Below are 27,304 nucleotides of genomic sequence, written 5' to 3'. Positions count from 1 at the left end.
TTAAATTTTTTTAAAAAAATTATATAAGAAATAAAAAATGCGGCTCCGGCTGATCTCAGCGATTAAGAGGGGGGGCATTCAGATCTTGCTGCAAAAAGAAGCTTCCCCTGACTAAAATAGTCTAATTCTTCTTTCTCTAAATAAAGTAGTATTTTTTTATTTTATTTTCTCTTTCTTTGTTTTGTTTTTGCTTTTTTTTTTTCTTTTGCAAAGGATCGAAAAGAGAAACAAAGTCCTCGCACCATAGATGAATTTGGAGAAAGAACAAAAGAACAGAAGAAGAATTTCGACCCAGAAAAATTCACCATGAGAGCTTATCATTTGAGCCTCTTTTTCATCTTACTATCACTGTCTACATCAACAACAAAAAGTTGTTATTCTCCTGCAATTCATAGAAGAGTTCTACACCAACCATTGTTTCCAGCAGGTTCAGCCCCACCTCCAGGCACTGACAGTTCTTTACCTCCACCTCCTCCTCCGGATAGTCCTATTTTTCCAGACCCAAGTCAGCCATTCTTCCCTGAAGTTCCTTCAGGGGAAACCCCAGATCAGAATCAACAGACTACACCACCAGCTGCACAAACCAATGGCTCAGTTCCAATCCCAACAGCCACACAACCAGCCAAACCAGCTAAAAAGGTTGCAATTGCTGTATCTGTTGGGATTGTCACATTGGGAATGTTATCAGGACTTGCTTTCTTTTTGTACCGTCACAGGGCTAAACACCCTGGAGAAAGGCAGAAGCTTGTTGGAGGGAACTCAGAAAGGTTCGAAGAAGACTCCAGGGTACCACCCTCGAGTTTTCTTTACATTGGAACCGTGGAACCTAGTAGGAGATCGGTGAGTGAAATGAATGGAGGAGCAAATGGTTCACCTTATCATAAATTGAATTCAGTGAAGAGATCGGATCGTTATAGGCCCAGTCCGGAATTGCAACCATTGCCTCCATTGGCTAAGCCTCCTACACTTGAGAATTCACCAACTGCAATGTCACTTTCATCTTCTTCAGAGGAAGAGAGTCGGGGCACAGCATTTTATACCCCACAGGGCTCAACAATTAGTAACGAAGAAAGCTATTATACTCCGGTTTCACGTCTGGCTAATAGCAATTTGGTGACTCCGGTGAGAAATGAAATAAATGGGAATGTTAATTCTGTTCCTCGTTCCAAAAGAACATCTCCAAAAATTAGGCTTTCAGCTTCTTCACCAGAAATGAAGCATGTTATTATTCCTTCAATAAAGCAACAGCAGCCGCCTTCTCCTCCTCCTCCACCGCCTACATCTCTGCCCCTTCAACAACCACAAGGTCTAGTAGCGCAGCTACATGAGACTCAAGAATTTATTTATGCAAAAAGGCCAAAATTCTCCTCTCCACCACCACCTCCAAATATGGCACTACTTCGATCAATTAGCAACAATTCCTCCCCACAAAGAATAAAAGTTCCGGTTCCAGTTCCAGTTCCACCTCCACCTCCGCCACCGCCACCACCACCACGCCCTCCGCCCCCAGCAGCAGCAGTAGGACTGTCAATAGCAAGGACAGTAAGGTCTTTGGAAACCAATGCGTCTCCAAAACCTTCCCAAGTGTTGAAAAAGCAAGACTCTCGGACTCCAAGTCCCAAAAATAGTCCTGGGAGTGGGACTAGAAAATCCATGGAAGAGGTTAATTATAAAGGTGCCAGTTCTTTAGAGAAGACAGATGCGGATGAAATGGATAGTGCAAAGCCCAAGTTAAAGCCTTTGCACTGGGACAAAGTACGAGCGACCTCGGAGAGAGCTACAGTGTGGGACCAGCTAAAATCAAGCTCATTTCAGTAAGTGATAAAACGTGTACATTTCCTGACTGGGTATTAAGTTTCAAGTACAGTCTCTAATCTTGGGAATTTTTTTTTTTTGCTTGTTTGCAGATTGAATGAGGACATGATGGAGACCCTTTTTGGCTGCAATTCCACAAATCCAGTACCAAAAGAACCTATTAGAAGATCAGTTCTGCCTCCTGTCGAACAGGAAAACAGAGTGTTGGATCCAAAGAAGTCACAGAACATTGCCATACTGTTGAGAGCACTGAATGTAACGAGAGATGAGGTGTCAGACGCTCTTTTGGATGGTATGTCATAAGTATCATTCTTTTCCATTTTCTATCAGTAATCACGTTCTTAGGTATGCTGGAAAATTTATCTTCCTTTCCTTCTTCATCTCGTTCCCTTTTTTGGTGGGGGTTCTAGGACTTAAGAACCTAAAATTTATTGGTTTTCACTACTCCCAAGGGTGTAAATTATAGAAAACCACGTTTTACCAACCTGGTGTCATTTGTTGATAGGTTCTTGAGCTCAAACATATTCTCACGCACCCTGTCTAAAAATATGTTTCTAGTTCCTCAAATTTCGAAATCTCGGTTGCATTGCATCTCCAGCCCTTGTGTAAATGAAAGATGAAGAACAGCAAAAATGTTGAATATAATAAAAACATAAATGAAACTTTAAGAACTTAATCAAGAATTCATTATCATTGCACTGAAAGAGAGCAAGAAAAAAGTTTGTAGCCATATATGGCCACTTGTATCCTTGTGTTAGTTTTCATCATGAAAAATAATACTAATTATTATATATAATAAAAGCTTTGAAGGAAAGAAAAACGAAGACTTAAAGGACAAGGACAACCATGATCTTGAAAGACCCTTCCTCTACAATATTTTATCTCTAGCTGTTCATATCTTTATTTACATTGCAATGACTATTTTAATTGACATCTTATATTCTTCAGCTCATCTTATTAAAAGAATCTATTTTATTTTATCGTTTCCTCAAGTGATAAATTGACTTTCAAGTCTTTTAAAATGCCTTTCAACGTCAAATCTTGGACGACATAAATACATTTTTCCATTCTAAACCATATTATCAAGTAATATTATGTTCAGAATCATTATACTGCTCATGCTCAAAGCTATCATATCCTACCTCTGTTTCTCTGCTCTGTAGAGTTAGGCTAACCAAATTTTCAGTGTCTCTGTTTTTCATTTAGATTGGTTCAAAGTTGTTCTTCATTCCTTCTTTTTCAAGGCAATGGGTATTGACTCATTTCAACTTCATTTATAGAGTTACTCTTATCATGTCACTTCTGCTCTAGTCGGTTATACTTAAGTTCTAATGCATTTTGGGCTGCAAACTGCATTTCTAGAAAACACTTGCAGCAACCTGTTGCATTTGCTTGCACTGATATTAAAGGGTGACTCACTGCTATGATATTAAAATGCCTTCATAAAGGTGACATAATTGTCTATAATGGTATTTGGCCAATCATTTCAAGCAATGCATGTCGCAGTTCCCCTGATAGTTACTTGCTGAAGTGACTCACTATCACTTCAATAGAAAATGAAAGATGGAACTGAAGATCATTATTTCAAGCTTATTTAGAGATGCCATTAACAAAACTAACCTTAAACACTAATGATCAATCTCTCAATTTATGATGACAACCATATGGACAAGTGATAACTGAGATTAGCCATAAAATGAGCAATTAGCATGATTTACATTATAGTTTCATCAGAAAAATCTTATCTATCTATCGTTTAAAATATACAGACCTAGCCCTTAAAGTTAAAATATGTATATGCACATGAGTGGAAGAATATAGACATATCAAATAAGACAACACCATGAGTCCATGACAAGAAATAAGCAGTCAAGCATAGCTCGTATTGAAGTAAGCTGCATATGCAGAAATGTATAGATCAAGGAAAGAAGATGAAAAGGTTCTTTGAGATGCCAATTGCAGGTCTTAATTTGCAAATAATTGTCTATTTAAATCTTGAATATAAGTTTGCTACATCACATGCTATTCTGTTTGCATTAACAGGTAACCCAGAAAGCGTAGGCGCTGAGCTTTTGGAGACTTTAGTAAAGATGGCTCCTACAAAGGAGGAAGAAATAAAACTTCGAGAGTACAGTGGGGACATCTCGAAACTAGGATCTGCAGAAAGATTTCTCAAGACAGTGCTTGATATTCCATTTGCGTTCAGAAGAGTTGAGGCCATGCTCTATAGAGCCAACTTTGATACAGAAGTAAAATATTTGAGGAAGTCTTTTCAAACCCTTGAGGTATTAAAAATCATAATGCTCAATGCTTTGTGATTTTAAATATCCTAAGACTTTCACTAAAAAGATTTCCAAAAACTCTCTAGTAAAGGCTACTATAAATTCATTTCTCTCTATGTAATTTCAGGAAGCAAGTGAGGAATTGAAGAATAGCAGGTTATTCCTTAAACTCCTTGAAGCTGTTCTCAGAACAGGAAACCGGATGAATGTTGGCACTAATCGTGGTGATGCTAAAGCTTTTAAACTTGATACCCTTTTGAAACTTGTTGATGTAAAGGGAACAGATGGGAAAACAACACTACTACACTTTGTGGTTCAGGAGATCATTAGATCTGAAGGTGCTGGTACTAACTCTACAAATGGGAATGATGAAAATAAAATGTCCTCCCACATTAAGGAGGATGATTTCAGGAAGCAAGGATTGCAGGTTGTGGCTGGGCTGAGCAGAGACCTCAGCAATGTCAAGAAGGCAGCAGGAATGGACTCGGATGTCCTAAGCAGTTATGTGTCAAAGCTTGAAATGGGACTTGAGAAGGTCAGATTGGTTATACAATATGAGAAGCAAGATATGCAGGGGAATTTCTTCAACTCGATGAAGATGTTTCTAAGAGATGCTGAAGAGGAGATTGCTAAGATCAAGGCAGATGAAAGGAAAGCTTTATTGCTTGTGAAAGAAGTAACTGAATATTTTCATGGGAATGCAGCAAAGGAAGAAGCTCATCCCTTCAGAATCTTCATGATTGTGAGAGATTTCCTGTCAACATTGGATCATGTCTGCAAGGAAGTGGGGCGAATGCAGGATAGAACAATGGTGGGTTCTGCTAGATCCTTTCGGATATCTGCAACTGCTTCACTACCAGTTCTTAGCAGGTATAATGTGAGACAAGATGGAAATTCTGATAACGAAAGCTTGTCTCCATGAAGTTGTGTGAATACAGGTTCGAAGAATATCAATTTAGCTCACATTCCCACAGTAAGACCCTTTTTCCAACTGAACCAACAGCAAAAATGTCTCATTTTCCATTACAAGCATGCAAAAAGTATAATAAAGAAGAAATGAAAAGCTTAGCATATCAATTCAATTTTAAGTTCAGATGGAGACATGGCTGTTGGCGATGAGGTACGCCCTTTTCCATAAGTAGATTCTCATTATGCTCATTTTGTATAAGAATGGAAAGCCTTATAGTGTCCATAGGCCAGAAACTATGTAATAATAAGTATAGCTTGTGGGAAAACTGAAAGGGTACTTTCATCTGCATCCGGCAATGAAATGGATGACCAAATGAAGAACATGCCGGTCGAAAGAAACAAACAAGCAGCATATATTTTTCTTTCTCTACTTCAACACACATGCAATAGTTAAGATTCAGATTTCTTCTTTTAGATCAGATTCCTATAAATTTTTGAGTAAAAGAAGAGTGCTTTTTATATTACTTTATGCCATTGTCTGCATTTATTTGATAATTACTAATAATATATCTAGCAGTTTTGCAACATTGCGTTTGGTTTGGACTTCAGAGCTATCTGCAATTCTGTATCTCAAGTTTTAGTTTTTCTATCTTGTTGGTATAGAAAGATTACTTTTTTTAAGTAAAGCAATAAATGAGATGCTCTCAGCATGAAACTAAAACAGAAAAACACACAGAAATGATCATACAATGAATGCTAAAATGCCAGAATGAAGTAAAAAACAACCAAACAGTTTCCATTCTCAAAGAAGATTTTTGTTACGTCATGGGTTTTTGTACATCAGGATAAGGTAACAAGACAAAGCTTTAAAAACTGAAAAATTATTGCAACATACCCGAAGTAGTTTAAAAGCCCTTTTTCTGACGTGTTTCCTCCATTGTCTTTTTCGGAATGTAGATGAGATGGCGTTTAACATTCTGTACTTCAGTTCACTGTAAAAAAACCAAAAAAAAAAAAAAGAAGGTTTTCTTGTCTTTTTCTTTTTCAGTTTTTCACTTCGCACGGAAGGCAAAATTACATTAGGACATTTTTCAGTCGAGGGAATGCCATGTTGTACAAGCGAAATGAATCAGGATGCAGATATTCCAAATGGCAACGGTCCAATCTTTGTCGGAATTTGTTTGATCCCTACCCAACTGGTATGAATATATATGTTTTATACATGTTGGTGTTGGTTCGTTGATTTGATTAAATTAATTGATTTTTTTTATATAAAATACTTGAATATAATTATAATTTCTCTTGTATTAATAATTTCATTAAAAAAAAAAGAAAAAGAGAACCTCATCATCCTTAAAATACTATGTCACCGACAGTTTTCATACATTAGTTTATTACTGATGAAAATCATTCATGGTCATGCACGTAATGCATCACCAAAGGCTAATGCTTGATCAAAATAGCCAAAAAGAAAAAAAAAAAAAAAGTTTATGCTTGATCCTGTTTGTCCCATTCCCCTCCTCTCACCCCCAAAGCAAAAAGAAAAAAAGAAAAAGTGCTTGACTGCTAAAGCAGATACACTCATCTTTTCCATTCCTTTTGATAATGAAAACTCTTGTATCAGATAGCAATTTTTAAGCGGTAGATTTCCCCACAAGAATAATTGCCATTGAATAGTTTGAAAGGGACCATTATTCATTTATGCATTTGCCATTTGCTTCTGGAGTTGGATTGTCTATCGTGGATCCACCAAACATCATTGCATATTGATGAATGTGACATCATTGACTTTTTTTTTTTTGGTCAAAACTATCTGACAAAAATCTTATAAATCAAATCTTTCAATTTTGTTCATCAATAATAGGTTCCCATTTCACCTATCTGAACTTTTTCATTAATTGGCGATACCCCGTCTTTGAATTAGCTTTTGGAAAAGCTGAACTTGATGGTTAATGATTTGGGGGTTGATCAAAAATTGCATATTGCATATCACTTCTCTAGCTGCAAAAGGAGCCAGAAGAAAAGTTGTTGGGAAGCAGTGATTCTTTGCTTTTATAGTTTTATACATCAAGGGACAAAGTTAAATTAAATTTTACAAATGAATCAGGATCTGAGAAGCCTGGACTTTCTTTGTCGTGAAGAGATGGAATTTAAGTACACAGAGAACGGTGCACCTCCTCCAATTCTCTTTATTCTCAATATCTTTTTCACTAGTATTTTCCACTTGATCTCATCCTTCTTGCTTTGTTTCCTGATCTTCTCCTTGAAATTCCTGAAATGAAGGGTTGGATAAGTAATTGATTTATGCAGATTTAGATTAGTTATTTTAGTTACAAATTGACATCAAGCATGTTGTCAGAGGACAAGAACAATAAAGTACCTGCACAAAGGAACTTTGCACGAACTTGAATCAGCGCAGAGACGGGAGTGTAGCTCCAGTAGCTGCCACATTCTTTTGCAATGAATGCAGCCGCCAGGGACTCTCAACTTGCAACCAGCAAAATGACGAATAAGCAATTCTAGCCCTTTGCAGGCTCTATAATTGCAAGGTTTCTGTTCCTCTTTGAAATGCTTATCGCGTGGACCAATTGTCCTGCAACCATCTCTGCAAATGTGAACAAGAGCCTCCATTGCTTCACATAATTCAAGATAGATTTTCCGCTCATTTGATCTTTTGATTTTCTCCTTTTTCATCTGGAAATTACATTTTAACATTGATTTTAGAGTTTAAGATCAAAGTGCTCATAACAAGGGGAAACATCTTTACAAAGAAATCCCTTACATTTTCTTCATCAATCATGGATTTCACTAGTTCTTTTTCAAGTGCTGGATGGCTCTTCTTCATTGCTTTCCATCCTTCAGTAGCAGAAACAACCTTGAAGTTCCTTAGGATCATACGGTGACTAATCAGCGTGAGCCGAGGTGCATCAAACAGTAATGAAAGCTGGAAGACATCAACTACATTTTCTAGAGTAAGCAAGCCATGCTCTAGTTGCTGTTCACAAACTCGCTTCAACTGAGGAACAACAAATGAGTGTGATAGCACCAACAAGGGCAGGACAAATTCCTTCATTTCCTCTTTCTCATAACTACAATTAAAACCAATAACAATTAACACAGGTAGCATGAATGCATGATGCAACCACAAGATCTCAGTGGCACTAATTTCTACTAATAGTCTTAAAACTAAACAAGCAAAGAGCAGGTTAGCAGTTTCATTATTTTAGCTAAAATTTAAGTTGGCATTTATAATATTTTGAACATGAAGTTATTTTCCCAAAACTTAAACGTCCTTCATAGTGTCAAGATAACTAGTAATTTCCAATTACTTACTGGTTCACAAAGCTGTATTTGAAAAAATCTCCAATGAGAAAAGAGTAGTTACCAGGAAGAGTACAAGAATCGGATGAAAACCCGAACTGCATCTTCTGGAACACCATGGATTGAAATTGATCCCTTTTGACCAAAGCCTTTTGCTTGAATCAACATGCCTCTTAAGACAGGAGACGCCATACCCTGTTAGCAAATATCCAGTGAAGGGATTGAGTCAATAATTTTTTTTAAGATACGATGTCAACATTGTTAGATGGGGGTATTTTCTCTATTTTCTTATACATTCAAACACTTTTTGCAGATAGACTAAAAAGATAAAACATGCTAATGAACTAAATGAAGCAATGTCACAGCCCCAACTAGGGTTTCATTTGAAATATCCGTATGTATTACTTGTTGGGAGGATGAATCAACCTCTATAACTATAACTTCCATATACAACCAAATTTAACCAAGACATCAAAAAAATGCTTAATTAAACCATCAATGAGATGACTTGAGAGTGTTCAAAACTAGTTTTATATTATGAAGGAAAGAGCTAGTTAAAAGGAAAAATCAAAATTTTATGTTATTGGGGTATTCCTCAAAGCATAACATCCATTGATTTCATGACATTAAACAAGCTTTTACTATCATTAAAATCAGATATGGAAATACAGGGAGGGCTTACAAGAACATTAGCATGTGCATAGATGATGCCGCCATTATTAGATTTAATGGTAACGTCCGCCCTATAGCCTCCATCAAAGAGGCTATCCCACATATCCCTGGTGGCTGTAGAAACACAGCTGTTTCCAGTTATTGCTGATCCATTGTTCATCATAAATAACCGCTTTTGCCGAAAATTTGTAGCTGCACCTGGTAAAGGGGGTGGCGCTGGACAAACATTATTGGCACCTTGAGGAGATTGCTTTGTAATAGTTTCCATTCTTCCCATTAGCTTCACTTTTAGAAGGAATTGGAATTCAATGGTAACAAAACTCAGGGTTCCTTTTTCTTTCTTAAATCTGAAAAAAAAAAAGTTTGATACTGCAGAACTTTTATAAGTAACCCAAATCAAAAGCATTAATTTGACACAAATTGCATAGATATAATGCTCTTGAAAATTGAAATGTAAAATAAAGCAGAAGATTCAGATTAAAGAGAAGCAAGGCCAAGTTAACCAAGATTCAAAGAATCAACTTGAAAAATAAATTAACAATGGTGACCGATTACAAAAGAAAACCAAGCAAATATTAAAACAATTCAGGTTTAATCTGACTGTTTTTGATTTGTTATTCCTTCATCAGAACAAGATATGATGTTGGAATTCCTATTTTCCCTTGAGAAATAATGAAATTGAAACGTTAAAAACATTGGGAATTTAAATAAAGTTTTCACCTTTAATCTAATCAAAACGATCCGAAATTTGGAAAATGAAAAATCAATAAGAAGAAATTAAAATGTTTCCGTCCAAAATTCTCTGATGAAATCTCACAGAAAAAATGAAATCTAAGAGAGAGAGAGATGAAAAACATACCCTTTTCTTCTTTTCTTTTGCCTCTCTTCTTAGCGTAATTATTCAATGAAGAAACGGCGAAGGAAAGGAGAAAGGAAATGGCGACGATCAGTTCCTTTCTCGCTTTAAAGTCATCAATATCAATAACCGTCAAAATTTACCACCGCCAGATTCTGCTCCTCCTCCTCCAAATAAACAAACAAACAAAGCTGCCAACACAGAGCTCCACCGCCACGCCACCCAGTTAGGGTGCCAGAGGATGGGAATGAAAAAAAGAGAAAACCAACTTTTGAAAAATCTGTTACTGTCTAAATCCACTCTGTTCCGATCAAATCATTTTATCTGTCAGCAAAACTCCCTAACTAAAAATATCGTCTCGTGCGCGATTCCGCTTGCGTATTTCCACGTCCTTTCCCCACTCATTTCTCACGTGCTTAATTTCCAGCGTTTAACCTCATCTCGTAAAAAAAAAAAAAAAAACCCTGTTTCAACGGTTAATTAGCTGCCTGCCAGCCAGGACGGTGTTCGGGTAAATAATTGTGGAGTTTTGCCAGCAAGTGCTTTAGTATTCCTTAAATAAATTACTACTTATAAATGCAATAATTGTCATCTAATTTTACGAGTGTCAATGCATTGAAAAATATCTATTAATTAACATATTAATTAGTTAGCAGAATGCATAATTGTATTGTATTTATTTTTTTAAGAAAAAATTATAATTTATATATAAAAAAATTATAGGTGTTAAAATTTAAATAATGTATTGAATATCAATTTTAAAAATATTGTTAAACCAAAATTAAAACTTTAAATTTTTATTGTATTTTATTTGTTTTAGACAAAAAGGTTTTGCCCTTATTTTGGTATTTTGATTTAGGTACATTTTATTTTTCAATCAATAACCAATCAATATCGAGCAGTTTTTATATTTTTTTAATTTTTATATTATAATTTTTGTAAAAAAAAAATAATTGGGATGATTCAACCAAGCAATATTTTAAGATTAATTAATTTATTATTTAGCTTTAGAGTAAGATAAAAAAAAAAAAAAGGTCAATGAGACCTTAATTTAATGATAAAAATTTTTTAAAATTTTAAGGTCTTAAATTTAAATTTTATTATATGTAATTTGATCATTTAATTATATTATAATTTGTTAGTTGATTATTTAACTATTATAACTTGATTATAATGCAATATTTTTATGTAATTGAATTTCTTTAAAATTATGATGAATAATTGATTATTTAATTAATTATATAGATATAATATTTTATTATAATTAGATACAGAAAAAAATAGATATAATATTTTATTATCAAATTCGTTTATGGGTAGATATACTATTTTATTATAAAAATGGATACTTGTCTTTACTTCAAAAAAAAAAAGACACAAAAGTTGCTCAAAGTAGCTAGTCAAGCACTGTGGTGGTTACAATTAAAATTAATTCTTTTGGTGGCAATTGACCTACAAATTAAAATTGAAATATTAATTAATTAGATTTAATCACTGGCACTAGTAAACCATAAATGTGACAGACTGCACATGGTTTATCCCAGCTTTGGATCGACAAATTTTTAATTGCCGAAGTAATTATTTTTTAATACCCATCAACAAATCTGATAAATTGTCAGGAACTAAGTGGTTAAAATGTGATAAAGACGGGATGAAGAAGAAACTACATCACCTATATATTTTTTATTATAATTTTGTAATTATTTAATTATTATAAAAATTTATATAAAGATTAATCTTTTAAAAATATGATTTCTATATAATTTTTTATGAATCTTACACAATATTAAATTTTAATCGACTAATTAAATTTCAATAGTTGTAGGTGATATACTTACATAAAAATTTAATAATTAAATTTTCTTAAAGTTGAAAATTAATGGACAATAGGCAAAAAATTCAATAATCATTTAAGTACTTGATATTTTATTATAATTAATTAAGTCCTAAATCTTTTATATTAGATTAGTTGAATCCTTAACTATCTATTTTCATTCACTTAAGTTCTTAATCATATATTTTCATCTAATTGAACTATCAATTGAACGAAAATAAATGTTGACAATTAATCAATTTTCATATAATAAAAGCATGATTGATAAAATAAATATTTGATGGCTTAATTAATTACAGTAAAATAATAAAGACTTAAATGATTATTTAATTTTAATTGATGTACTTTTTTAATACTTATGCCAAAATTAATCATATTTAAACTTGATATTTAAATTAGTTGATTTATTCGGATTTAAATTCCAATATCTATAATTTTTTTCTATATTTTTTGTTAAAAAGAAAAAAAACTAATGCATAAGATTTTCCGTTATCAGCTCTTTAATGACGAGGAAAAGCAAACCAGAAAGAAAATAGAAACTAGTGTATCCGTTTGGATCAGCCCAGGAAGTTGTAAAATTGGTTCTTGGCTGGAATGATTTCATTGGGCTTCAATGAAGGCTCATGCATCTAGACATATATCCATCTTCAAAATTCATGCCTATTGCTGCAGCAAGCAACAAAAGAGATGGTGCTCAATGAGATTTTGCATTTTTATTAAGTAATTAGCAATGATTAAATTTGATTATTTTTAAATTTAAAATTTAATTATGCTTGTTCATATAATCATTCTTTATCTCAAACAATAATCTTAAATAAAAAATTTGGTAATTGCTATATATATATAGAACATGCATGAAAAATTTGTCTATAAACGTGTCATTGCACTATATCCAACTACGTTGGATTTTCATGGCTGACCATAATAACTATCTAATGTCTTGACATCGAGAGCCTAACTCACAATTTCATGAATGAGAAGAACATGGTATTGGAACCATGATTTTCCCCACACGGTGAGATTTTGTAAGAATTTTGTTATGTAAAAATCACAGATGAATCAAAGTTGTTGCTGACCATTTTGGAGTTCCCAAGAATTTTCAGTCAAAGGTTTTAAGTCCACAGCACTAAGACCCAAGCAAAAACAGCACCCTTGCAATGGGGGCACTGTAGTGAATATATAAAACTATAATTCATGGCAATAATAATAGTATTTTGTATGAGAGGGAGAGGGTTGGCAAAGGGCCAAAGGCAAAAGGGGCAAAACTTTGGATAGAGGAGGAGCGTCTTCATCTTCATAATATAAAACCAGAGTGGTCTGGTGTGGTCCAGCCTTTGGCACGTGAAGACGCTCCTCTCTCCCACCTGCAATTATCTTCATGTGTGTTATCATACCAACTATCAATGCTTTTCTTGGCTTTCCCCTTTGCTTAGCCCCCCCACCCTTTTTGCCATGCTTAATTTCCCCCCTCCAATTTAACCAACCAGTGGGACAACCTTATTATATACTTGTTGTGTAGCATTGGGACATTAATGTAGGTTTTCATTTCTTTTCCTGTTTTAAGAATTGAGTCTTGTTTTATCCATTTTAGAATTTAATGTAGTCCCCCTCTAGAAAACAAGCATGAGAAACTATTTGTTAAACTTATTTATGGGTTAAAATAATGTTTGCTTGCACAGCCATGCCTCTTTTTTTAGTTCTTTGCGCAGATGGACCATACATTAATCATTAAGTCAAATACTTAGATATTTTGATAGGGTATTCGGCTAATTAATCTAAAAAAAAAAAAATAAGTTTAGGCAAAAGTTTATCTTGATTGGGAAAATTTATTTATTTTTATTTGAACAATGGATCATTTGAAGAGTTTAAAATTTAGCAGAAAATCATGCATACAAGAATCATTGAACTAAATTTTCGAGCATTAAAAAAAATTGAAATTTTCAGCATCCGGTTGAAAATGAAACTGAAACAGCTATTAACACACTCATCTAACTTTCAAGGTGGCTCAAATTAAGTTTGTAGAGTATGCTACTTGTGTTAGATATGGCCATTTTTCTATCTAAAGAAATGAAGAATTATATAGATTAAAATTGTTTCCAAGGTGCAACATTAATATTCACAACTTTCAACCATCCCCTCTTTAGTTAGCTGCCAAATTTTATATAAATGCTACATCAGTAGTTCAATGCCTCAATAGGATAGCATTTCTTAAAGAAAAAAAAATTACAGCTTGTATTCATATCTTTCAACCCTTTCTTTCAATTAGCTACCAAATTCACATAAACACATTTAATGATTGCCATGATTCATAACATGAAATCTGCATGTTCATTAGAGTTTCTCCAAAAAAAAAAAAAAATCAACTGACACTGTTATTAAAGTTATATACTAAATAAAATAAAACATAAATTTTTTTTTTTGAAAGAACATATTCTATAAATGCAACAATCTTCTGACTGTTAAGAAGTTAAAATGGATTTTAAGCTATAATCAATTAATATCATTTAACAGTGCCAGTTTTTGGATCTTGTGTTCTCTCTTACTTTCATTTTTCTATTCATAATTTACTTTACTGTTTTGCTTAATAAAATAAACTCAAGGGTTAGAACTGCCTGCATATGCCTCCCTTGAAAAAGAATTCACTTTATTCTTCGTGGCTTTGCTCAATTTTATTGTCACATTCTTATTAAAATACTGTTCAATTTTAATAAAGTTTTAAGTTATCCAAAATGTCTAATAAGTTATAAACATTTTAGTTAGAGGATGTAATTTATTATGATAATCTAAGTTGCTAATAGAGCTGCACTGAGCCCATCTGACTGTTCTTAAACAACCCTTACAAGAATTTGAAAGTAATAAATGATTATAGTATTTTACTAGTATTAGGTTTGGACCATCATTTCAGAATGTATAAATATATGAAGGTAGATGACAGTGGGATTTGTTTCCAAACCTAAACACATTCAAAACTTGTACATGTGTAATTTTATAGCAACAAATGATTTTTTTAAAAATACGATTGGGGTATTCTTAGATTTTGTCTAATTATGTTAAAAGCATATTTTTTTTATATTAATTTGGTACATTTAAATTTAAATTTTTAAAATGTTTTCAATAAGAATATGACAAAAAAATATTGTTCCTTATTTATTGGATTAATACTTTGGGTATAATAATTTTTTTTTTTAACAAAAGAAGCCGAAATCTAAAAGGAATTAGGGATGGGAAATTTGCAACTGCTGCGAATTCAACTTCAACCTTGCTAGAATTTATTTTTTATAGGAGTTGGATAAACCTTTTAAGCTAAACCTAATGTTCTACAAAAGATCTTTGATATTGAAATTCCAATCTTTCATTAGACCAAAAAAAAAATGAGAAAGAAAATCATTGGCAAGGTCTTTGGCTATTTCATAGTATCCTAGTAATTGGAGGAAGATTAAAAAAAAAAGGCAAGGAAATTAATTAAATAAATATGTATAAATGAATAATGAATGTTATTGTAAAGCTACGTAGCCTTTTAGGTAATTCCATTTATTTCTGTTGACTTATGTACGAAGTTATTACCATTTTACTCGTTTACAGCTGTTATGGAATAGTGCAGATTTGAACATTGAAATTTTTTCACGAGCTTGAAGAAGATCTATCCTGTAGATTTGTACCATTGTCTCCCTAAGTACTAGGAACTCCGAATTTGTTTAATCAAATCAATGTTATTGTAATTTTTAGAACTTCCCATTAGAAAACAAAAAGAAAAGAAGTGTAATGATAATCGAAATGAATTTATCAGCTATGAAACTTTTGTGTTCATTTTTATAATGCAATTAAGAATTTTAAGTTTTGCTTAAACTTTTTTTTTCTATTTTTTTTCTCATGATTTAGGAAACTTTTTGACATTAACAAAGGGTGTCCCATAATTTCTCAAATGAACAAAAACTTTACCAATTCTACAACTTCCTAAATTTTAGGAATAATAAAAAAAACAGTTCGTTTATTCTTTTATTATAATCTCCCATAATTAATAGCAAATCACTCAAACCATGTAAAGATTTTATAATATAAAAGAGATTTCTAAGGATACCTTAAAATGACAATTCCATGGAGAGAATTATATCTATACTTCTTGTTGTACGTTCATTCTTGAATCTTGAGTCTACTTTTCTACTCTGCACTGCACCGTGATGTAATGCAAGTAACTGCTAAGTAACGCCTCTCTCTATATCTTATCCTCTAATTTTGGCGGCACCAAAACCGCTACTCATCATCAACAACTTCCCTTTCCCGGTTCCCCCTACTTGGTCTCCTCAAACGTGGATTCAACAGTTAACATATATAGTAGAAACTAGAAACAGGAAATAAACGACCAAACCCATGTTTTGTTTTTGTTCTTTTCTTTGAGATTTGAGATTTTTCCAACTGGTGATGTATAGAGAGTTGAGAGAGACAAATGGGAGAGTTCGACAATTTGTTTTCTTGCTCTGGTCTCTTGTGTCAAGAAACTGAAGAAGCTTGTTTTTCTGAAATCGAAGGAGAAGATGATGAAAGTATTTATTTGAAATATTATAAGTCATGTTTTGTTTTAGAGACTGAAGATGAGTATATTGAGAAGATGATACAGAGAGAAACTGATGTGGTATTCAAAACTAACGTATGTTTTAGTGATTGTCCAACTGCCAGTAAAAGTTGGTTGGAATGTGCTCGCTTGGATGCTATTGAATGGATTTTCAATGTTTGCTTTCCTTTTCCAACTTTATATTTTATCCTGTTTGTTTTTTATTGTTTTCTATTTTTTTTTTATGTTCAAATCGGTGAACATGTTTTTCTTTTCTTTGATTCAGACAAGAACAACCTTTGGATTCCAAATTCATACGGCTTACCTGTCTGTCACCTATTTTGATCTCTTTCTTTCAAAGAGATCCATTGATGTAAGTTTTTCTGAATTCTGTAAACAATGGCAAGTTTCTTGTTTACCTTTGTAACAATATTTGTGTTGATATAGGAAGGGAAGTTGTGGGCCATTCAATTGTTATCCGTAGCATGTTTATCGTTGGCAGCAAAAATGGAGGAATGCAGAGTACCTGCTTTATCAGAATTTCCTATACAAGATTATCAATTTGAGAATAAAGTGATTCAAAGAATGGAGTTATTGGTACTTAGTACATTGGAGTGGAAGATGGGTTCTATCACACCTTTTCTTTATTTGCATTACTTCGTCAGTAAATTTTACGGTGAATCTAGGTTTAAAGAAATAGTCTCCAAAGCTCTGGGGCTTATCTTGGCTATGATAAAAGGTAATCCAAGAATTTAGTTTTGAATGGAATTATGAACTTATCCTTGTATGATTACTCCTTATCGAATTGAATCTTGTGATGCAGAAACCCGTTTGGTGGATCATCGACCATCGATTATTGCTGCGGCTGCAGTGTTGGCTGCTTCTGATGGTCGATTAACAAGACAAGCGATGGAGCTCAAGATGGAATTCGTTTCATATTGGGGATCTGTAGAAAATGTGAGCTTTCATTTTTCAATGGTCTGCTATTCTTTATCATATAATTTTGTCAATAAAAATATCATACATATTTGTATAAATTGAACTGTTTACGAATGTGAACCTTACATTGGATTATGCAGGAACAAATATTTGCCTGCTATAATATGATGCAGGAAATAGAGATGAGAAAATCCAAGACACCAAAGTTTGTTATTTCCTCAAATTATTCTTCAGTACATTATAACTCAATTCGTGCCCCTGAGAATTCTTCTGCTGTCACTACTGGAGCTGGCACCAAGAGAAAACTTACATTCAATGATTCTGATCAAAATAGCCTGGCAAAGAAAATCTGTCGGCCATAATGAATGGAGTTTGATATTCTTTTTCTAATAGGATTTGGGTTTATTGATTGGATTATTTTGACAGAAAAAAAATTGGTTCTTGCAATTTGATTTGCTTATAGGTCTAATGAGTGTTTTCTGCCATTTCATTATGATTTGGTGTTGATGATTGGGAGATTCCATTTTCCAATAACAAACAAAAGTTTTTAGCCTGTGACAACCAAGAAGATAGAGAAAAAGGGAAAGTAGATAAATAAAAAGGGATAGCTTTAGCCTACTGTAAGAAGTATGAAGCTCACTGAGAGTCCAAACGCCATTGAGGAGGAAGAGATGATAAGAGAATGCCAGAAGGAAATGAAGACCATTTGTTTATATTTGTTTCCTGTACTGTTTGATTTGAAGAATGCTAGTGTTTCTTACCCACTGTTTTCAATTGGTTTGTATTTTTTTTTCTCTGATATTTTTTGTTGTGACAAAGGATATTTAAATATATATAATCAATTTGCAACTTTGAAGCCTACCTTTTGATAGGGGGGCTTGGGATGCTTCCTATGTATTTCAAAAGCCTGAAAGCCATGAGGATTGAGGGATTGTTTTTGTTAGATTTGATTCATCTGTGTTGCATTTGGGCCATGGAAAAGTATAAAAAAGGTGAATGGTGATTGGATTTGCCTGGAATGTTGGGGTTACTTTTAGATGAGTGGGAAGTTTCCTTTTCACTATTAGCTTGAAACAGCACTAAGATTGGGGACCATCTAAACCCCAGATTATGTTTAAGGATTCAAAAAGGAGCTTCTGTCCTGATAATGTTGCAGCTCAACTCATTTTAAATGATGTCAAAATGCTTGATTTGCGAGTAACTCCACAGTTTGAAGTTGGTAAAATAAGGTCATCTTGAGATGAAATGCAGGCTTTCTCTAACCGGTTAAATTCGAACAGTTTCTAATATCAATCAAGGTGGTGCAGTTAACTGATGTTTATATTCAAAATAACATAAAAACAAAACCATAAAACCAACTTAAATTATATGGCTAAAGTTGATAAAATCCATTTTTCTTGTAGTTTCAAAGAATATAATCTGGAAGGAACAGTTAAAAACATTCTTGTTGACGTTACAGGCGATCCTTTCTCAAAGCTGCTACCCGGTGCACCATTATATATGCGGCTATGCCATTATCTTTGCCTACACGTGAATGCTGATGATATTTTCTTCCTCTGATTGATGTTTGTAGGACCCAAGTAACGTCATGGAATTAGAGAATTTTGTTTTGGGGTGAATTGGATTTTGCGGGGATTTGAGGGGGCATGAGTTTCAAAATGGCAATTGGCAAATTGGGTGTCAGAGGCTCCACCCTTCCACATGCTTCCATGGGGTTCTTAGGATATCCAGTCTGGCATTGTACAGCATTGTATTTTACTTCCAGTTATTACCATGTATCCTGTGAATGGTACCTCTGCAGCAGTCATATCCAGAGGTTCAATGGTCCATATAATGTTGCCTGCATCCATGCCATTGCCAATTAATAATAACATTAGAAATGCATAGCTATTAAAGATTCATTGCTAAAGCAGATTAGGCAGCAATAATTACAGAATTCTGTCAACCATACATGTAGAGTTTTCCATGTCTTCTTTCTTCTGCATTCTTTTCAGCGGTTATTACTTGGTTTTTGTTGAGAGAAGAAAGGCGTCAAAAGTTCCATAAGCTAGTCACCAATCCACTACCAATCCTAACAATCTCCAAGGTGTCTATCAGAAAATGCATTTGCATAGGCAAAAATCAGAGGTACTCTGTTGAAGGAAAGTTTGTGTTTGAATGATAAACTTCAACTCAAATAAGGTTCTCATAGTTCTAAAAATGCACCTATAAAATGTCTTTATTCTTGGCTTCACATCACAATTGAACTTGTCAAAGTTCTTTTGATAAACATTGCTTCGATGATTGACATGACTACCTCTTTATTTTCAGCTGATATTCACACTTACCCGCAATTCATAGCCAAAATCAGGCTTATCCTATTGCAACAGAACAAGCTGATCTCCAAACCAAGATAAAATGCAGGCTTATCTTGATTGCAAAGGTGAGGAAACAATACCATTGTGCGACATTACAATGGAAAAATGGCAGGCAAAAGACACAGCAGGATTTGATTCGCTAGATTTTTCTCATACTTTCTTGAGCTCGTAGCTGGTCAAGGTGGTGACATTTAAGTGAACCAATGGAAGTATCTAAATTCAAACTACGTTTTCAGATTTAGAGTTATAGACAAGGGTCTGAATTGATCACATGAATATCCATATAAAACAGCAAGAATTTTGTTGTTACTATAGTGGAAAATTGGTTTTTCTATCATTGGGTGACATGAAAAAATACAGGGCCCTCTGGAGCAAGGCAGGGAGGGGAGGGGACCGGATTTTGAATAAGAATAAGAATGATTCATTTTTTTTTCCTATGAAGGTAAAAGTAATGATCTCTCTTGTTTGAATTTCATGAAAGATGTTTTGTTGATGCCTGAAGGATTAACCATTATTGAATATTCATAAGAAAGATAAATTCCATTTTTTTTCTTTTACAAAATTATAAGTTATTATCATAATCAAATATTACATTTATATACGAGAAATCATTTAATAATTAAACAAATCAACCAATCAATAAATTAGAATCAGACTAAATCAAGGTCTCATTAGCTAAATTATACATTGTTGAATGTTTGAATTTTTTTTTTTTTGGGGTTAGGAAATACAAATTGGAAAACCTTAATTAAGTGGTTGAATATCACTTGATACAAAATGGATCAGGAAATGGCTTGTGTTTTGATTTACATCAATTGTGAGTAAACAAATACTAACAAAAAAGGTTCTATTGGTTTTACTTTCTTTTCATAATATGCTTGACGTGAAAATGAAGAAGTAGAAGGAAAAAATATTTTTCTTTTTATTCATTGTTTTTGATAGAATTGAAAAATGAGGGGAAAAAAATGAAAAATATATATTATTTTTTCATTATATCCCTTATAAGTTTAAACAAAAAGATAAAATCTAAAAAATAATGGATAATTTTGTAAATTACATACTTGATTCATATTCCCCCCCCCCTTTTTTTTTTTTTGGTTTTGTCTTTTCAATTTGAAATGATTAATTTTTTTGTGAATAAGGATAAAAAATGATATATTTTTCTTCTAACAAACACACTCATCTATCCACTTTTTTTTTTTTTATATATATATTTCACTCTACCAAACACACTCAAAGTGAATTTGGTAAGTAATATTTATCATTTAAAACTTCAAATTTTAAATAAATTTTCAAATATTTAATTTTTTTTGCTAATATTTAATGTTTTTATACATGCAATTTTGAATTATATAATGAATTATTATAATTTTCATTTTATAAATTTCATCTCTTTCTTTTCAAAACTACAATATTTTATTTATGGTGAATGATTATTGTTATTTTGACAATACAATCTCAAATTTTATTTAGATTTAATTCCTTTTTTCAACTCACCTTCTCACCTCAATTTAATATTTTTATGAGTAAATATGTTTATGGGCCGAGTTGGATCAAGTTTGATTTAAATTTATAGTTGATATTAATTATTGATATATTTATTAGAATCCAATTTGACTCAATATTTTAGACTTTAAAATTTTTAAATTTAGCTCAAATTAAAAAAATAAATCTCTAACATACTCATTAAATTTAATTTATATAATAAAAACTTTAAAAATATTTTTTAAAAAACTAAAATATAAAAAATAAAAATGTTCATATATATTTATATAATTATAATTTTTTTAATTATATATAATTTATTAATTGATACTAGACTTAAATTTTTTGATCCAAAATTTGACCTAAATTTTGAATGAACCTTTAGACTTCGGTGGATAACCTACACTTGAATAGATTTATTTTTGGTGAAGCTATGTTGGATGAACCAGGTTTAAACATGGGCCTATTTCAGCAAGTAAACGACCAAATGGTCCAATTATATTTCAAAGGAAGTGGGCTAAAATGATGTTCAGATATGTCCAACTTAGCCCACGGAATATTGGAAAGATTAAATTCCACTTTGAAACCCACCCGGCCCAAACTTCATGCTCCTCAGCTTTTCCGCTCTCAAAAATTAAAAATTTAACTGTTCCTTCATTCCCCCCATTTTTCAAAAAGTAGAAGCCATGGAAAAGATGCTCCGCTCCTCCCTCAAGTCGTCCGCCGAGGACTTCCTCTCCTCCGCCTTGAAGCTGACCCTAAAATCCTCAAAATCAACTCTCAAATCTCTAATCCACTCAATCCCTCCTTCTTCTCCTCTCTCCTCCACTCTCCCTCCGTGCCTCCACCTCTGCATATCCGACTCCATCCTTTCGTTTCAAAACCCACCGACCCGTTCCGAAACCGACCCATCCCATTCTCCGCCCACAAAACGCACCCGCCGGTCTACCCGAAACTCCAAGCCCCAAGACGACGCTAAAAACGACAGCGAAAATCTCCGCGTTCTCGCTCACATCACCGGCTTATGCGTTTCGCATCCTCGAAACGCGTTTCAACACTCCGATTTAATTCCAGCCGTCCGATCTTTACACGATAATCTCATCCTTTTCGAGTCGGATCCGGGTTTATCCAACGAAATAGCGTGTTTTTGTGAAGAGTGGTGGAAACAGAACTTACCGGAAAAAGAAACCCTAATTTCCCAAATGCTGCCATTTTTGCTCTCAAAATCATTAACTTTGAAGAAAAAGGTTGATGTTCACAAAGTTTATACGCTCCGGGAAGCCTTCACTTTCTTCGATTTTGAAGACGAAAGCATCGAAGATTTGAAACTGTTGCTAATCCGATGTGTCATCGAGCCTTTGTTTTTGAAAACGGACGAAGGGAAGAGATTCGTGGCGTTTGCATTTGGGTTAAGTTTGCAGTTTTTGAAGGAATGTTTGGCGATGATAAAAGCTCAGATTCCATTCGGGAGGAAATCAATGTTAGAAGCTTATGGTGAGATAGTGTTTAAGGGATGGAAAGGAGCCGAAGGGGAATTGAAAAGGGAAATTGAAGACGGGTTTTTGATGGGTTTAGTTGAAGGAGCTATACATGCGAGTTCCAAAGGTTTGGGAAGTAGTATTAGAAGAGTTTTAGGTGGGTTTATTAATCAGAGAACTGTTGATGGAGTTGAGAAGTTGCTCTTTAGGCTTGCTGAGCCTGTGATTTTCCGCTCTTTACAGGTAGGTGAACTGATTCTAGTGGTTTTTTATGGAAATTTTTGTTTACTTGTTTTTTTATAAGGTGGATGTGAATTTCAACATTTATCTGGCATTAGGATAGTCTCTTTTAATGTAGAAAGAAGCAGAGAGCCAAATAAAAAGTGTTAGAAATATTTTTTTTTTCTTTTTAAGAATTTATAATCAAAGTTTTGATTTTTTATACATAAACTACATGATTTTATTTTTATATAAAATAATCATGTTTAAATTGTGGTTATATGTTTAGTTAGTTATGATTTTGCTTCTAATAAAAACAAGTAGCGAAAGTAACAATCATAGGAACCTTACAAATTTTCTAACTACTAATTTGTCGGAGATGTTTCCCTTTAGATTAGATATCTTAGCCTTGTTAATTAGGATGACTTTTGCTTTATAACTTGATAGTTTCTAACTCAGTATATGGGTGTTTTGCATGACAAGTATTTAATTAAGCGCCATGGTCCTCTGACAGGTTGCAAATTCAAATGTTCGACAAAATGCATTACTTTTACTTTTAGATTTGTTCCCTTTTGAAGATCCTGATGCTACCAAAGAGGCTAAAGATACATTGCTGGATAAACAATTCTTTTTGTTGGAGAGATTACTCATGGATGATTGTCCTGATGTGAGAGTTATTGCGGTGGAAGGTTGTTGTCGCATCCTCCATTTGTTCTGGGAAATTATTCCGTCATCAACCATTACAAAGATAATTACGAAAATTTTTGATGAGATGGCATATGACACATGCAATGAGGTTAGGCTTTCCACTTTGAATGGCATTATCTATTTGCTTGGCAATCCACAGTCTCATGAAATTCTTAAAGTGCTTCTTCCGAGACTGGGGCATCTGATGTTAGATCATGTTCTTTCCATAAGAGTTGCGACGGTAGATCTCCTTCTTCTTTTAAAGGACACCCGAGCTTTCCAATTTAATAAGGTATAAAGTACTTTTCAAATTTAATTTTACATCAGTAGTACTTTAATTCCTTTCTCCTTGGATGGGGACGTGGGGTTTGATGTTGTTCATTGCTCTATTTGTTAAAGGTGGTCGGTTTAGAAGTCTTGTTGAATACACTTGCAAATGACCAATCTCCAGTTGCTCGGGAAATTACAAGACTGCTTATGCCATCATACTTTCCCATAAGACTAGCCATTGAGGAGGCATGCAATCGCTGTGTCACGCTAATGAAAAGGTCTCCACTAGCTGGAGCAAGGTTTTGTGAATTTGCTTTATTGGAAGGAGCATCTCTTAAATCTCTTATGGAACTGGTCAAGGTTTTCATCAGCTTATTATTGTCGAATGCTAAACTGGATGCAGCTCAGGTTGAGGGTTTACTGGTTGCCTTAGCCAACCTTTGCAGCAGCCTTGCAAATGAGCGAAGTCAGCAGGATGCCCTTAAAGAGTTGTTTTCTGGTGAAAGGGTCAAGAGTTTATTTGCTGTTGCACCTACTGCACATGCTAAGTCTTCTGTTTTTGACATTTTATCCACCACGGCTTCAGATAATGTAGCTGGGCTCCTTGGAGATTGCATGGGCTTAGTCACTGATTGTAGTGATTTATCTGAAAATTTAGAAAAGCAAACTGAAGTGAAGTCTGCCCACAAATTATTGATGTCATGTGATGCCTTTGATAATATGTTTGAGGCTCTAACAAAGCTTTTGCAGAAAACTGCCTATCGCTGCCATATTAAATTTGACACTGAAGCACCAAAACAAAATGTTTCTCCTGCAAAAAGAAAGAGGTCGAAGTCTTCAACAAAAAGTTCTGTTAAATGGAAACATGTTAGTGGGAAAAAGTCATCCAATTTCGAGGATGATTATTCGGTTGCTATTGGAGTATCATGGCAGATAAAAGATATGCTTTCTTCTGAGGACACTCGGAAAGCAATGTTGGGTTCTCAAATTTTGGAACTGCCATTCCTTGCTCTCAAGGTTATCTCTGAGGTCAGCATTGTGCAGTGTGAGTATTACGAATACATGGATCCATATCCAGTGTCGGCATACACAGCTCTTGCTCTGCAGATGGCCCTGCAAAATGTTACCATTAGTAATGGAACCGATTATGATTCGAAGAAGGATGATTGTGTTGACTCTTCAGGATCAATTTCAGAGGCAAGATATGCTTTTCACTTTTCTTAAACTTCAATGCTTATTTTGAACTTCCTTTCTAGCTATCATTTGCATTACAGAGTTGTAGCTGGTGATTACCAATTCTTTTTGGAGTAGGATTGGTCAAAACTCAAAATTAACTAGAGGATTCCTTTTCATTGTTTATTTGCATTGATCCTGGTAAATCAGGTTACATTGTGACTTTGACCTGGCTGAAGTTTGTTAGTAGCAATAAATATTTGAAACTGCAACCATCAATTTCTCTTTGATATTCTCCGCTGGAAATTTTCTCTTTTTTATTTTAACTTTATTGTGGTTCTAAGTAAAATTTGGTCACTGATTTGCTAACTGTTTTGCGCTTTTTTTTTTAATCTTCTGACAGACCATGCTAGACCAGGTAATGGATCACCTGCTTAATTGTACAGATAAGCTCTTTGAAGCAGGTGACTCAGGAAAGAATGGAAAATCACCTACAGAACCTAAGCAGGACAACAGCAAGAGGGTCACACGTCCTGGGCAGAAAAGGAGGGAACCTCAAACAGATGTCTCTAGCTCTAGTAGTGATGGTAAGTGATGAGGAAGAAGGCATATGCACAGATTATCAAAAGGCGTGTGCATATGCATTCAAACGGAACTATTTAGCGTGGATATAGCAAAAAGTGCTTTAACACTAAGTTTAAACGTTTCTAAACCAACAATATTCCATTTGGGAACCTGTATATATGGGGTTGGATTTAGATTTGAGTTTACAAATCAAGTACATTGTTCGGGAATGAAATCCACTAGTAATTTCGAAAGGTCTAAATCTAACATTTCTCTACTAAAAAATCCCCGAAGTGTTACTCAATAATAATAAAAAAAGACTTCAATCACTTCTTAACGCCAAAAGTCAAGATTAGGAGAGACCCCTTGTACTAATATCATTTTCTCGAGGTCTCATTGCGGTTCCTTGTTCCACGGGTGGTTTGAATTGGCATCCCAGATTTATGAATGGATTTTTTGGAAGAACAATGACAGTAAAGAGAATAGATTATGATTTTTACCACCTGCTTCTGATTGTGTTGTAAATAAACACATGCTTACGCTTATTATTCTTATATATGTTACTACTTTTTATATTCATGTAGGATCTGTCTACACCAAACAAAAACGGACATCAAAGAAGGTGAAGATGCTTACGATGGTTCTCAAGTTTATCGTTGATTCTATTGCAATGGGTTTTGCTTCTCGAAACCATAGGAGGTGCTTGAAGTTTACATCGGCATATATGCAGTACATCATCTCTTCCTTAAGGCTGCTATCTACAGATATAGCACAGTTTAAGGAAGAGAAGTCAAAGGAATTTATTATATGCGTGAAGAGCTCCTTTAGCTATGCAACCAAGTTACTCAATCTAGTGCTTAATGCTGCCACAGAAGCTTTACCAGCACCGGTGGAGTCGTTTGGTCTTGCGGGTGACTTGCTTGATCTGATCATCTCAAATGAATTGTTTTTGGGCTCTAATTATGCAGCACGACTTGTTGCAGTAGCGAAGCCTTGGTTACCTGATTTGGTTCTGGCACTAGGTTCTACAATCATGCTTGAGCAGAGTCTAGAGAGGTCATATTTGACTGCATTGAATCACATTAAGCTCCATTTTCCATCATGGCTCCTAATTTTGGCAAAGATTGAGCTCGCTGAAATGAGTGAAGGTGATCCAGAAGAGGATGATAGAGTTTCTGAACCCGAATTCCCCGAGTTTAAGAAACTCATGGGAGTGATCATTTCATTGCTAAAGGGAAATCGCAGCATACTGGATGCAGTTGGCGTGATTTTCTTGGCTAGCTCAGTTGTAGGGCTAGAACGGAAGGACTTTGGTCTGCTACTTGGATTGCTACGCTTTGTTTGTCTGAAGTTAATCGGACAAGAAGACAAAGAGTGGAGTGGGCTTGACATGATGTTGGTTTCTCTGCTAGACATCTATCCTCGTATAGTGAGAGAGATCGAAGAACAAGGTGATGAAAATGAAAGCCATAAATTAAATAGTGCCACGGCATTGCTTGAACCTGTTTGGTTGTATCATGTTTATGAAAGTGGCAGGTTTTCAGAGATGGAAGAATAGACGGGGATCTTTTGTTAAAACTAAATTCCCAACTTTAAAAACAACATAAAAGAACCAAATTGTTAGGTTCCAAAATGCTTACTGATCTAATGCAAGAGTCATCTTGTTCTTGTCACAATGGTATCATATGAATTTTTAGCAGAAACTAATACCTTTTGAGTATATCATTCTCAACTTTGCACTGATGGAAGCAATGAAGTTACCAAAAGGAGTTTTTTTTCATACAAAAGAAGCCATAGCTTATGAATAAAAGAAAAGTTTCAAGTGTTGAGATTTTAAATTCATATTTATTAAATGTTGATTATATAAACTAATTGAGTTAAATTTCACATTCAA

At 34.0% G+C, this 27,304-nt stretch overlaps 4 protein-coding genes and 1 long non-coding RNA gene across 6 annotated transcripts; 3 read left to right on the top strand and 2 right to left on the bottom strand.

The window, feature by feature from the left end:
- Positions 1 to 51: 51 nt before the first annotated feature.
- Positions 52 to 5,591, top strand: LOC111293074 (formin-like protein 6). The gene is made up of 4 exons (XM_022885792.2): positions 52 to 1,814; positions 1,908 to 2,107; positions 3,859 to 4,100; positions 4,225 to 5,591. Exons 1-4 carry the CDS (start codon positions 307 to 309, stop codon positions 5,017 to 5,019), a joined length of 2,745 nt encoding a protein of 914 aa, XP_022741527.2. The 5' UTR covers positions 52 to 306; the 3' UTR covers positions 5,020 to 5,591.
- Positions 5,592 to 6,970: 1,379 nt separating this feature from the next.
- LOC111292879 (BTB/POZ and TAZ domain-containing protein 4-like) lies at positions 6,971 to 10,177 on the bottom strand. Of its 2 annotated transcripts, none has more exons than XM_022885497.2 (6): positions 9,859 to 10,177; positions 9,010 to 9,346; positions 8,392 to 8,522; positions 7,789 to 8,095; positions 7,387 to 7,700; positions 6,971 to 7,278 (listed from the first exon to the last, which is right to left on the bottom strand). In XM_022885497.2, the coding sequence occupies exons 2-6, from the start codon at positions 9,274 to 9,276 to the stop codon at positions 7,110 to 7,112; spliced, it is 1,188 nt and encodes a 395-aa protein (XP_022741232.1). In that variant the 5' UTR covers positions 9,277 to 9,346; positions 9,859 to 10,177; the 3' UTR covers positions 6,971 to 7,109. The 2 variants fall into 2 exon arrangements, with proteins under 2 accessions (XP_022741232.1, XP_022741231.1); XM_022885496.2 differs by having other exon boundaries at positions 9,010 to 9,368; positions 9,859 to 10,158.
- Positions 10,178 to 15,635: 5,458 nt separating this feature from the next.
- Positions 15,636 to 18,095, top strand: LOC111292963 (cyclin-D5-1-like). Its single transcript, XM_022885629.2, has 5 exons — positions 15,636 to 16,415; positions 16,525 to 16,611; positions 16,686 to 16,977; positions 17,062 to 17,195; positions 17,318 to 18,095. The coding sequence occupies exons 1-5, from the start codon at positions 16,134 to 16,136 to the stop codon at positions 17,537 to 17,539; spliced, it is 1,017 nt and encodes a 338-aa protein (XP_022741364.2). The 5' UTR covers positions 15,636 to 16,133; the 3' UTR covers positions 17,540 to 18,095.
- Positions 18,096 to 18,507: 412 nt separating this feature from the next.
- LOC149516366 (uncharacterized) lies at positions 18,508 to 20,161 on the bottom strand. Its single transcript, XR_016345953.1, has 2 exons — positions 19,129 to 20,161; positions 18,508 to 19,017 (listed from the first exon to the last, which is right to left on the bottom strand). It is a non-coding gene; the product is annotated as an uncharacterized LOC149516366 (long non-coding RNA).
- A 1,438-nt stretch (positions 20,162 to 21,599) lies between these two features.
- Positions 21,600 to 27,058, top strand: HEB1 (ARM repeat superfamily protein). The gene is made up of 5 exons (XM_022885751.2): positions 21,600 to 22,740; positions 23,231 to 23,695; positions 23,803 to 24,870; positions 25,250 to 25,433; positions 25,995 to 27,058. The coding sequence occupies exons 1-5, from the start codon at positions 21,706 to 21,708 to the stop codon at positions 26,966 to 26,968; spliced, it is 3,726 nt and encodes a 1,241-aa protein (XP_022741486.2). The 5' UTR covers positions 21,600 to 21,705; the 3' UTR covers positions 26,969 to 27,058.
- The last annotated feature ends 246 nt before the right edge of the window (positions 27,059 to 27,304 follow it).

This window comes from Durio zibethinus, chromosome 10, assembly GCF_047325235.1.
Source record: "Durio zibethinus cultivar Kanyao isolate XHJ-2024 chromosome 10, ASM4732523v1, whole genome shotgun sequence".
Taxonomy (NCBI): domain Eukaryota; kingdom Viridiplantae; phylum Streptophyta; class Magnoliopsida; order Malvales; family Malvaceae; genus Durio; species Durio zibethinus.
The sequence above is the reverse complement of the archived record's forward strand: the minus strand, read 5'-3'. Positions and strand labels throughout refer to the sequence as shown.